The 12,759-nt window shown below is 35.7% G+C and overlaps 1 protein-coding gene across 22 annotated transcripts in view; it reads right to left on the minus strand.

Moving 5' to 3' along the window:
• The window catches only part of EPB41L2 (erythrocyte membrane protein band 4.1 like 2), a 109,880-nt gene that overhangs the window by 39,948 nt on the left and 57,173 nt on the right, over window positions 1–12,759 (minus strand). For all 22 annotated transcript variants that reach the window (XM_017739432.1, XM_017739447.1, XM_017739442.1 and 19 more), the window contains exons 4-5: window positions 9,084–9,188; window positions 4,606–4,648 (exon numbers count right to left, since the gene is read on the minus strand). In XM_017739432.1, coding sequence (XP_017594921.1) covers window positions 4,606–4,648; window positions 9,084–9,188 — 148 coding nt within the window. The remainder of the gene's footprint in view (window positions 1–4,605; window positions 4,649–9,083; window positions 9,189–12,759) is intronic.

The raw sequence follows: 12,759 nt of genomic DNA on the forward strand, positions 1-12,759 counted from the left end.
TACTGCAATGCACTGCAAAACAAAATTAAGACAAAAATACCTTGGAAAAAAAAGAAGTCTAACGGTAACGAACACGTACAGCATAACAAACACAGTTAAAGATGGAATAGATTAGCCTACTTTCATCATCTAGGGAATTAGCATAATTTAATGAAAAGATGCTGATATTGAGTAAACCAAACTGATGAATATGAGGAATAGGGCCAAAATATCTGTGCAAAAAGCATTCAAGGAGAGTTGTCATGTTAACAGAGCTGTGGAGAAATGGATGAAGGATGTGTCCTTCCACACAGGTACTAAACCAGTCTTCAAGTTTTTCCTGGTCTAAAATTACAGTTAAACTAGTCACATAAGAATTCCTGTTTAACAGTTTCTCTTGTCAGAATTTCTACAGCTAACTTTCAGAAAACACTGCAGGCAGGACACCTAGACATGGTTTGAAGAAAAAAAAAAAAAATTGAAAAAACTATATTCTCTATAAAAAGGTACATAATTTTTAAGTCCTCTGAGTGTGTAGACTTTGTGAAAAAATTCGTGTGTCTACTCATACTGATTAAATTGCTCATTTATTGAAAAAATATTGAAGTTGACTTTGTACTAAATATTTTGTGGACAGTTGGTGACCATGTATTTTACCTGATTACTGGAAGCACATTTATCCCCTAAATATAGACTAGCAAGTTTGTTACAACGTGCACATATTTATACTTCTATATTAATACTTCTCACTAAAGCATACTTTTTATAGCTGCACACCTGAGGCATGCAATCATAGCTGTCCTCACACAATAATGCACATTATTGCTGGCTCTTTATTGAGTTGGTAGCCAAGAAAAAAAAAAAACCAACAAAACCCCAAATCTGATTTAAAGTTGTATTTAGCATTCTGTCCCTGATAAGGCTCCCTATTTTGACGTTCAATACTATGGGCTACAGAAATGTCAAACATTTTTCTAGCCAGCTTGTTACATCAAAAATGCTTCTGTGGCAACTTTAGGTACATTCTTAGAGAAAAAGAATGCAATACAACCACCCAGCTAGCAGCATACAATTAACATGATTCATCCCATTTAAACTGGGAAAAATCAGTGAATGTTTTTTTCCCAGTAAAGTTTTTTTCTGGCTTTTACTCATGATCTCTTGTATGTCAGCTTTTGCAAGAAAATTCCTCCCTTGGCACAGGTACTTAGTTCTCTTCAAGAACAATGATCTAGACTCTACTGTAATCATCTTAGATCAAAATTAGCTACACCTCTTACAGATACATAAAATAGATGGCTATAAAATAAAGTGAACTTGCGTAAAGTGACCACCATATTTTGATGCCTGAGCATACATTTGTTGGCATTAAAATCAGACAGCCAGAGCTGTACATTTAAAATGCAAGCCCTTTCCTAATTAATTCAAACTTCTCTTAGTACCCCAGCCTATTCTGTCCTCAGAACATTTGAACTCTCTCAATTTCTTCTAAGATATACAACACAGAATATGTGATGTAGAAGTATTTTTTTCAGTAAAATACTAACCATGCTGCAGATTAGAAAAAGATTTAATTTACATAATATTACCTTCGGTTTAAAGAGATAAATTCTCAAATTGAATTTTCTATAAGGGTGACCCAACACACCCTCTGTGTAATCTGAGATTTGACTATTTCAGGGTGAGTTGCTATTGCTTGTACCATCACAATATTCTAGCTGAGATTCTCAGTTTTGCAAAAGCCTGAATCCACTTGAGATGTAGCAATTTTCAAGAAGATAGTGACAGAAATGTAATTACCTACCTGTCCCTGAAAGAAGTAATTAGAGGTTTTAACACATGCCAGTGGATAGCCAAGTACATGAGTTAAAAAAAGTCAAGAATTCATTTTCCTGAAGAGATCAGGCTGGCTGAAAGTAAACAAGATTTTTGTCACCTTTGTAGCCCTGAGAACAGAGACAGTAATTTGTGGATCATGTTCATTAGCTGAAGTAACATCAGTAATTGCTGCGATCCAACATAATTGCCCAGCCAAAGGCCAATCTGCACAAGTGAGAGATCACACAGAGGGCCTGAGGACTGTGACATAGCAAGAGACAGCCTGCAGAACACGACTTGAGGGAGACTACAGGATTCTTATTTTGTCTTTCCCAGTCACAGGTGGTACATACATGCCCAATGTGCAGAGTATTGGTGTTGCTCACATTTAAGAGAGAGACAGAGATTGCTGTAAATATTATGTTGCAAACTGATGTGTTGAACTAAATTTCCAAAAGTGTCACCTTTGTGTGTTCAGATCAAATGTATTTGTCCAAATACACTTATCTAGCACACTAGTCCTTCAGTTTGTGCCATACAAGAGAAAAAGAAATCACAGAATATTCAGAGTTGGAAGGGCCCCACAAAGATCAGCAAGTCCAACTCTTAAGTGAGTGGCCCATCCAATCCCCATACAGGGGATTGAACCCACAACCTTGGCTTGGTTATTTTTTTAGCATCAGGCTCTATCCACCTGAGCTAAACTCAGATTTATGAGTTTTGTCATTTCCGACTTTCAAATGGACTAATAGGTTTTACAGGTATCCTAATTTTAATTAGTATTTTGTACACAGGATTCCCATTCTGGATCCAAAGACAAATATATTTAGAATTAAGACTGAAAAGGAAAAAAACCCATTGATACTCATTTATCTGGAGGATTAAATGTGCCTGCAGTACATTCCAGTATCTGGAAACTTTTACAGACTAATGATGAGGAACACAACTAATAGTATGCTAATTACTTGCATATTGGTATAAGCAAGTGTCATTTTCAAATCATTAAAATGGTGTTCTTAGTTGGCTGTTTCCTTTATTATACCTATCAACTCTGAAATACTATAGACCAGAAGAAAAAAATCCAGTCATGATTCCTCATTCAATAACTGGACTTGCTCTCCAGTATAAAATGTAGGTCTTCATGCTGTATGGAAAATCACATCCCCTTAACCCATTTTTTTGTAGTGCATATGATACAGTATTGAAAAGAACTTTGTGTAGTGCATCCAAAAAATTTTCAGGTCAGTCCTTACACAAATCTGTGATACTAACTTCTAGGCTAGATAGCATGCAAATTGCTACAGGAGACAAAAAGATACCAACATATGTATCAACAAAGTTGATACAAAAAGTATCAACATCTTCAATCTTTTGTCATTTATTAAAACCAAACAAAACAGCCTTTAGCCTGCATATTTGGACAACTAATAGATTTTCACTGAAGACCTGCAAAAGTTACAATACCAGTAACTTTTCCTTAATTAAAGGTATGGCTGCTACTTGAATATTAGTACATTCACCATTTTAATAGGTCTAGTTTGCCTACACAAGAGCATGCTGTATCAAAAAAATAGTTTCCAGGGATGCTTCTGTATCTTTCATTTCTATACTGAAAATATAAACCACACCTTCCTATTAAGGGATTTCATCAATGGCAAAGATCTAAAGAAAATGGAATTAACATCACTATGATTCCTGGAAAAAATGAGTGTTGACTTAAAACAGTAGAGTTAACAGCAGTAAAGCAACCATCTGTTTGTCATTATAAATAACACACTGCTGTTCTTAATTACAAGTACAGTCAGTTTCTTAGCTTAAATTCACATTGTGCTGTAAGTCTAAGCATATAAATAAATATTATCATCACCCTCTTCTCCCTACTTACATTTCCTATCAGGTACTACCAAAAGCTTTCCATTGAAAACAAAACAACAACAACCCTGGTTTGGCCACAAATGAGTAAAGCAATGGGAAGAAGTTCAGTAAGGGAGGGGCTGTCTAGCATGTTTTAGTGGCTACTTATTTTGTGATATGTAGACTCTGGCAGAGTATCACCTCGATTTACTCCCATGCACTCCCCATTTACTACAAAAGCTACTCAGCTAGTGAAGAGCTTTGACAGAGTTTTCTGCAAACAGAGTAAAATAAATTACTCATCATGTTCTGAGTATAGGAAGTAAAAAGGCATTTCAAGCAGATTCAGTCTGAAAAGCACTGTAGTGGGACATTCCAAGATTATGCTCTCTATTCCATCTCCATTCTGAAAATGATGGACATATCAAAAAAGGCAGTGGTGGACCGATCAGTATTGAAGAATATACATTTTCTGTAAAACATATTAATTCTCTTTTTGTAGGTTCATATTCTTCTGGTGAGTCTTCGAAGTAAGAAAGTCCTATAGCAACAATCATGACCATCTTTGCACGATCACATTTTCCATCCAATAACCCAAATATCAGGACAAAGTTGAAAAACATCTACTGTGTCAGGATGCAAAAGTATCAACTATTAGTCACACAAAACAAGGGAAAATTTTGGGGCAATAATATATTTGATATATAATATAATATAATATAATACAATATAATAATTAACTTCTACAGCATAATGTTGATTGACTCTCTCTCCCCTACTTGGACAGGTGATGGAAATAGGAGATTTGCTTTCTGTTTTAAGGCTGAATACATCATTATCAGATAGAAATTACTTTAAAGCTGTAAGCAATCAACATCCAGGCTACTAAATTTATGAAGAATATTTCTGTGAGGAAATAAAAGGAGCAAAACATCTGAATACAGAAGTACTTACTTCGAATTTGTCTCTTAATTTCCTTCGAAGAATCTAGCCAATTCTGAAAAAAAGCAAAACAACAAACAAACCACAGCCAGCATTTAAAATCCTCAATACCAAAAATATTTTTATATAATCTGTGCAACCTATTAAATAGCTACTGATATTGGCAAAGAGACTGTTTTGTGACAGATCAACCAAAAATTTATCTTTGGGAAGTGAGACTAAGGAATCAGTAACATATATTCATCAGTAACTCAGAGAATCCTGTTTACTCGTTTTACCCGTATATGTTAAAAAACAGGTTGTGTGAAAGACTAGAAACATAAACCTTTTGACTACAGTTACTGAGATTTTCCTTCACTGAGTTTGAACCTTTACTTCCCATGGCCAGACACACAGAAGCACACTTATGGAAGAAACACACATGCATACAGCCAGCCTGACAGCAGGTCTTGCAATATTCCGAAGACAGATGTGCAATGTAGGGAAGAATTAGAAACTTGCCTATTGCCAAGGACAATATCTGCTTCTTCACAGACCACTGCAGGTATCTGCAGTTCTGAAGTCTGAGGTAACACCTCATTGCCAGCACAAATGTTGCCAAATGCATATTTCTAACAATGTTTTTCACCTAACCTAGCAAAGCAGTGCATACTGGGTATAATGTGATCCGCCTTTTTCCGTCTATGGTACCAAACAAATTCCAGATGCAACACTGTTTCCCAATACCATAACCCTCAGTCTGTACTAGGGGCTTTTGCACCTGAAGTCCAACTTCTTTCAAGACAAAAATGCTAGTCTAGTTCACAGGTCTGTATGGATTAGGAGAATGGGGAACTATGTTCCCGCAGTAGTGCAAATCTCTCTGCTGATAGAGAATGTGTCTCCTATAAATATGGCCCAAAATACCAAGTTCCCTGTTGTAAATGAGCTTGGTCCAAGTAGATTTCATAACAACTGCACCAGGTATATATTAGATTAATACTATTTAGAAATTAAAAGCAAAACCCCCTTTTTATCATTTACTACAATTGTAATTTTTTAAAAGGACAGTAATTTTCCACTTCTTGCTTTAAGACATCTGTGACCTCTACTTTCCATAGCTATGATAGTTTTTCCAGAGAAGGCAAAGTCGATAACATTTTTACAAAGGAAGTGTTATAAAGCACTTCTCCAAAATCCTGGATACCATTTATAATGCTTAAGCCAGAAAAATTGCTTTCTGTTAGAAGAACCTTGACATGGAAAGGCCTTGGAAGACAATGTAAGTCTTCAAATAATTTTAACTGAGACTCACTTCAGCTACAGTTATCATCCTAGGTTTTCAGTTTTGGCAAGAATTCCATTCTGAAATTACACAAAGCCATATTCTTACAACTATAATAACTAGAAGTGTCTTAAACCCTTACATTTTAGATATAGCATAAAGTAAATAGAGAATATTGCATGGAAAAACTACAAAAGAAAAATAGGATTCCTGAGTACATGTTACTTTCAGTGCTTTATCTTTTATCACTACAAAGCAGGAGAAAAGAAACATACAATACAGAATATGCTGCAAGATGAGAAGAATAATCCTTTCTTTACACAAGTTATACAGTTCATTTTCTCATTTTTCTGAAATGAGCTTATTGGAAGCAGACTTTGCCACCAACTTTCATTACTGCTCTGTCAAATAAAATCAGATGCTTATATTCCATTTTTAGGCGTAATTACACGGGTGGGGGTTTTTTTTGCATCTGTCCCTTTTGTTATGGATAAAAACAAACACCACAAAAGAATCTACCCTAAATTAGAGCTCTTAATGCAGAATAGACAGGTCTGTCTTTCAAAACAAAAGACAAAGTATATACACACTACTTTGCTTCAGTAGGCAGAAATCTATTTGTTTAATTTGTGAATGGTAAGGTTATAGATGAGACAAAGTAATGTACTGTCTGTCAAAGAACAAAATGTTCTCTACCAGTACAAAAGTATTTTGTACAAATTCAGAAAAGCAGCATTTCCAGCTGGCACCCAAAACATAAGAGCAGAAGCTTTCTAACACTTCTGCAGACCAATTACAGTGTGAAAGGAGCATTCATGAACTTTTGAGGGTGCAATGCAATGAAATCCCTAACTAAACTTCAGGCTAATAAATTTAACATTTGCAAAAAATGAAAGAAATCATTAATTATTAATTTGGCCTAAATAGTTTTAAACTGTGTATTAAAGCTAACAAAAGTAAGTCTGACTGGAAGACATAACCTCTCTCCCAGCTGCACAGAACACCCATGGAGAAGAGCTAATGGGACTCCTCCTCCAATGGTACCCCGATGGTGCATTGGGGAGCAGCTCTAATTCAAAAGAGTGCCTGGCATTCAGTTGCCACACGCCACAGCTGCCGTTGTGTTCAACAGCTGGCTCATAAATGGGTGGCTGTGATGAGTGCACAAGAATGGGAAAAACACATCATTCAGCATTTAGTACTGACTGGACTGGAGGTCAGGGATTTGTGGCATTTTAATCTAAAAAGGCAACAGTCATAACACAGGAAAAAAAAAATCAGAAAGAACTGGTACTGAAGTTAAAAAGTAACTCAAACTACAGAGGTGAACAAAAAAGAGGACCCTAAACCAGCAAAAGTTCTGAGAACGTAGGAGGTGGGAAACGTAAATTTGCTAGAAAAGAGGTTTTTTTAAGTTTCTCCAAATAACACTAGGCATGTATTTGTATGAAGAAGACAAAATCCAACAACAGTGGTTGTTTAGTCTTCATAACAAATGGGACCAGATTTCTCCAGAAGTTTTTAAATAAAAGCCTGCTGCTGTCCATAATTCAGGTGAGAAGTGATCTATTCTACTTTTGAATAAGGACCCTATTATCAGATATGTCTTGCTTAATATATGTAAATACCTCTTAATTTATGTAGATACTTATGAGTGTTTCTACAGTACCACCTTCACTGTCAATGGATAAGGAATTCAAGGACTCATTCAAACTGAAAGAGACCTCTGGACATAACTGGTCCAAGTGTGATTCAAGAGCCAGTTTTGAATTAGATCAGGTTGCCCAGGTTCATATCCAGTCCAGTTCTTAGTATCTCCAAGGAAAAAGACATATGAAAAAACAGATGGGGTCTTTTTAAAGAGTGGAACTCTGTTTCTCCATTCAAATGACTGAAGAATACCAAGGAAGTCTTAGTCCAACTAGAGATACATTAAAAAAAAGGGGGAGGAAAAAAAGACATAATCCTACACCAATCCAGACTTTTCTGCTGAACTTTCAAAAACTCAAGGCTCCCTATTTTTTATCTCCTCAGATCTATTCAGGTGGGCTATTTTCTGGTATAGGTCAAGGATCCCAGGTCTAGTATTAGACCTTTTCTCTCTTGCCAGAGATCAGACTGCTGTTTTATGTTATTTTATTGTGTAGGTACAGTACAGTTTTTCAATAGTGAGAAGCACAAGTAAAGCAACAAGTGAAAATAACAGATAATATTAAGATTATGGTATTAGAAGACCAACAGAGATGTTCTTCATCATTACACCAAATAAGTTCTTATGTCTAGAAATGGTTTACAAATCAAGAACAAAAATTAAATATCTCAGTAATAATATAACAAGCTCATTTTGTATATGGGGATTTTTAATATAGAGGAATTGAGTATTTTGCTCAATACAGCATAGAAAGCTTTGCAGCAAAGCAAATAACTCTAGAAACAGCTTTATCTGAATGGAAGTTATCAGAAATTCAGATTTATTCAGACCATGAAACTAGACTTAATTTTTTAAAAAATAGTGTTAAGAAGAAGATGACAGAAAAAAAGCAAAAACTTCTAGGTGTAGTATGATGTAATGACGCTTCTACTACAAATATAGATTTAAAAGAAATACAACTTTTCCTGCTTCAATTTGTAATTATTCATCTGGGAGGTTCTTTTTATGAAGAAAAAGATGACCACAGGTATATCTTTAGTTCATGGAGAAAGCAACAGGCAGCCCAGCCCATAACTGTAAATGTTAAGATGCTAGAAAGATAAATTGGGTTTTGGTAATTAATGCAGCACTTGCCACTGACTGATTTAAGATTTTCCTCAGCCGAGCAATCTGGATGTGCTCAACCCTCCAACATAGAAGCAAGTGCAAAAGAAGACTGAAGTTACCAAATGGTATTTAAGAAATCCTTTCAAATGTAGTAATCTCAAACTCCATTCATTTGTAAAATCAGCATCCAATACTAGTGATGGACCAGCTCCAGTCTCTTTACAAATGTCAAAAATTTTCTTTAAGCTTAAAATTAGTAGAAGAGGAACTCAAAGGCCTAGTGATACAGACATATGGGCTAGATTCCCTTCATGTTCACGAACAAAGTATTCTTACACATCTATGAGAAAAGGCAGCAAAATTTACTCAACTGTTTGTAATGGTAAACATTTAATAGAATATGCCTCACTAAACTATTGAAGTGAGTGGCAATGATGAAAAACAAACAAAATCCTCATACAGGCTTACCTTCTGTTCTGAATTCTCATAAAATAACAGCCCAAAATAGTCCTTTTCCAGTAAATTGAGATGTTCACATACTTTATCAAACAGCACTTGTCCTTTTGCTCTTTTCTGAGGAGTAGGAGGATAGGAAAAGAAGAAAAATAATAAGAAAAAATAAGAAAAAAGAGAAAATTAATATCAGTAAATAAGTAAGGTCCTTAATTACAGGTACTGTTATTCGATGATATTATTCAGGGAACCTTAAAATGTCGATAAAGCAGATTATAAAACTATAAGCTTTCTTACAAAGACTCTTCACGGTATTTCAAAGCTATACATATCCTTGACAAAAAGTACAGAAATTTCAATTTTTTTTTTCAATACATAAAAAAAACCCAACAACCAAAACAACAACATAAATACAGAAGGAAAATTCAGTGCCTAAAAGATCTAAATATTTTGTATTATTAAGTGCTACTAAATAGTTTTCTGGATCTTTATTTTTAAAATAATGGAAGACTTCTTTATTTGAGCCAACTTTTTCTATATTATCGTCTAAAAAGTAGTATAGTTTCTACAGTGTTTGTATCTATTAACTTTAGCATTTTTATCGTTTTGGTATATGTCTCAGTGACTTAAGAATCACATGATATGAATGCACTGAAAAATAAAGTGTGTTATCTTCCAAAGACAAAAAGTACAAGCAGACCACTAAGAGCCGATGCTCAGACCAGCAGAAGTAGCACTCAAGCACAAGCTGAACATATACAACATGTCTAGTTGTGTATACTGCAGTGGTTTGTTCTGAGGGGCAGAAAATAAGATGGCTGCTTCCTATCCGTGCGTTTCTGAAATCTCTCAGTACCCAACAAATTCATTAGATGCTCAAAAATAAGAAATCTTCAAGATGTTTATTCTTCCTAAAAATATTATTTGTGGAAGTCAGTAATAAAGGAAAAAAACCTGAAGGTTTTATTTGAGGCTAGTTTCAGTATCATAGTCTACTACTTTGTAATAGTAATTGAGAACTGATCAAAATTTTAACACATTATTAAAAAGTGTTTTTAAATGGCCACTTCTAAGCTCACTTGGTGAGCTCAGTATTACTAGAGCTTAAGCAAATGGCAGTCAGTCCTGAAATTCTATCTGTTCTTCTTGTGACATTTCCAGCAGCCTTACAGTACCTAAAGAGGGCTTTGAGAAGGGAAGGGAAGGAAAGTGACAGGACAAGGGGTAATGGCTTTAAACTTAAAGAGAGTACATGCAGATTAGATATTAGGAGGAAATCTTTTACTGTGAGGGTGGTGAGGCACTGGAACAGGTTGCCCAGCAAAGTTGTGGATGCCCCGTCCCTGGGTGTCCCTGGAAGTTTTCAAGGCCAGGTTGGATGCGGCTCTGAGCAACCTGGTCTAGTGAAAGGTGTCCCAGCCTAAGCAGGGAGTTTAGAACTAGAAGATCTTTAAGGTTCCTCCAACCCAAACCATTCTATCAATCATTCTGTGATTCTTGTACCTGAAACTGGGGATGTAAACATTCCATATGTCTGTAGTGCTAGTAATGAAAAACAGGTCCAGGCTCTATTTCTGTGCACCACGTTTTAACAAAAAGATTTGTTGTACTGGAGATGGCAGCTGACAGGAGACAAAGATTTAGAGCAGACAGCTCACAACACATGCTCAGGGGTAGGGAGATGAGAAGTTCTTTCCACCGTTCAAATCTGACCATGACTGGCATGCAGTCTCCAGTTTGAACTAACTCCTTCATGACAGCTCTGCTATTTGTGGCATTTATCATTGAGGCCACAACATGGCCTTTTCAGAGGCCTGCCAGCTTATAGGAATTTTTGCATTTGCTTATCCTACAGATTTCAGTAGATGCCACACACCACTGCCATTCCACAGAAACGCCATCGGCTGCCCCTGTGTAGGCCCTGGTGACACTGTGGCCATTGTCCCCGCAGACAGTGGCGGAGCACTCCACATGCCCCGTCCCGGCACTCCTGCAGCTTGGCTCCACAGTACAGGGTGGTAAAGGCCAAGAGCGGAGGGAGAGGGGAGAAAGGAAGGTATGCACGGAGCAAAGAGTGAAGGCTTTGTTGGTTTAGTCCCCAAGAATCCAGAGCTTTATTTAAAATCGCATTGTCCAGCAGACATTCTACTCATGAAGATCAGAAAGCTTTCACAGAAGCAAAATTATAAAATGATGACATTTTGTAGCACAAGTAGAAAGGCAATGGAATGTAGAAGTCAGAGTGACTTCTGAAATGGGGAGCGGGGAATTTTAATTCTGTTTGGTACTTTCAAAAAATCTTACTCTTCAAGAACGACAGATGACTACTTCCCCATAGCATCTGAAGTAACCACTTAATTTTCTTGTCAGATTCATCTTCAGCTTAATAAGAAAAATCACCAATATTGAAAAGTGGTAAATTGAAAGTAGGAAAAGTATAAGCAAGAGAGAGTTCAAAGAATCTTAGTCTGCTTAGATGCATGTAATAGATACCACTTTTTTTCCAAAGTCAACGTGCAGGTCGGTGATCACACCTTGCAAATGCAAGTTTCAGTTATACATATTTCAGTAAAGGACATCTATAGATTAGTGTAAAAAATAATATATGCTATCATATCAAACCCACATTTGGAATCAGCTGCTTTTTTATAAAGTTCATATACTAAAACCCACAATTAATATCAAGTTTTTGACATATAAAAACATAAAGCAGGCAAATCAGGAAATATATTGCAAGTATAACCATAAAATATTGCACAGTTTCTTATTAGGAAGTCATAATCAACAAAGAACTTAGATACACTATCAGTGTCCACTGTATCTTTAAACATCTTTTTGTCATTTCATAGTTCTTCCACATAAGGAAAAACCCCACCATGTCATGAAGCCCAAGTTTGTTAGCCTACATTCTAGACAGCAGCAAAATGAAAAGCAACTAGTATTTATAGAGCTCTGTTATGGATAAAAAAGCAGAAGAAGCCTCTCAGTACCAGCAATGGTTTTCATTATAAGATCCTACTTGTAAAATTGAAAGACTCCTAGTTATTATATAGATACAGATATCATTTTAAAAATCTAAAAGAGTATTTAATTTGCAAAAACAAACTTTTCAAATGCAATTTCTTTTTAAACCATTTGGGGACAGGCATTGCTACACAGTTTAAATTATGTGATAACATACTTTTCTGGAAAAACTCATGTTCTTAGCAGAGTGTCTCTAAGCATGAACTAAAGATAACTATTGTGATCCAGTCAGTTCAGAAATTAGAAATATTTTAATAGAGCAGGGGACTCTTAAGAAGGCAGCATCCTAGTTGGCACAGTTTGTTACTTTTTAAAATGGATTACATTTCAATTTCTACTAAGTGTCTGAGATGTCAAGTGATAGTCACAACCAATATGTAAATTATAATCAGTATCCTTATACATGTATGCATACATATACATTTAAGTACAGGTATTGTGGGGAAACACAAAAGGTGGAAAAGCTTTTAGGTGTGAGAAGAAAGCAGGTTTCAGGAATAAAGCAGAAGAGTTTAGGGATCAGCTTTGGCTGCGAAAACTTGAAGAAGATACAATTATACAGCAAGCAAAGACTTTAAAACAATGGTTAGAGTTTTTAGGTTTAGCTGAGATAGGTTTTAAAGTTGCAAAAAATATGCTTAGCAAGACAGAGAAGTTTAAGCTTAAT

This window comes from Corvus brachyrhynchos, unplaced genomic scaffold, assembly GCF_000691975.1.
Source record: "Corvus brachyrhynchos isolate BGI_N302 unplaced genomic scaffold, ASM69197v1 scaffold14, whole genome shotgun sequence".
NCBI lineage: Eukaryota > Metazoa > Chordata > Aves > Passeriformes > Corvidae > Corvus > Corvus brachyrhynchos.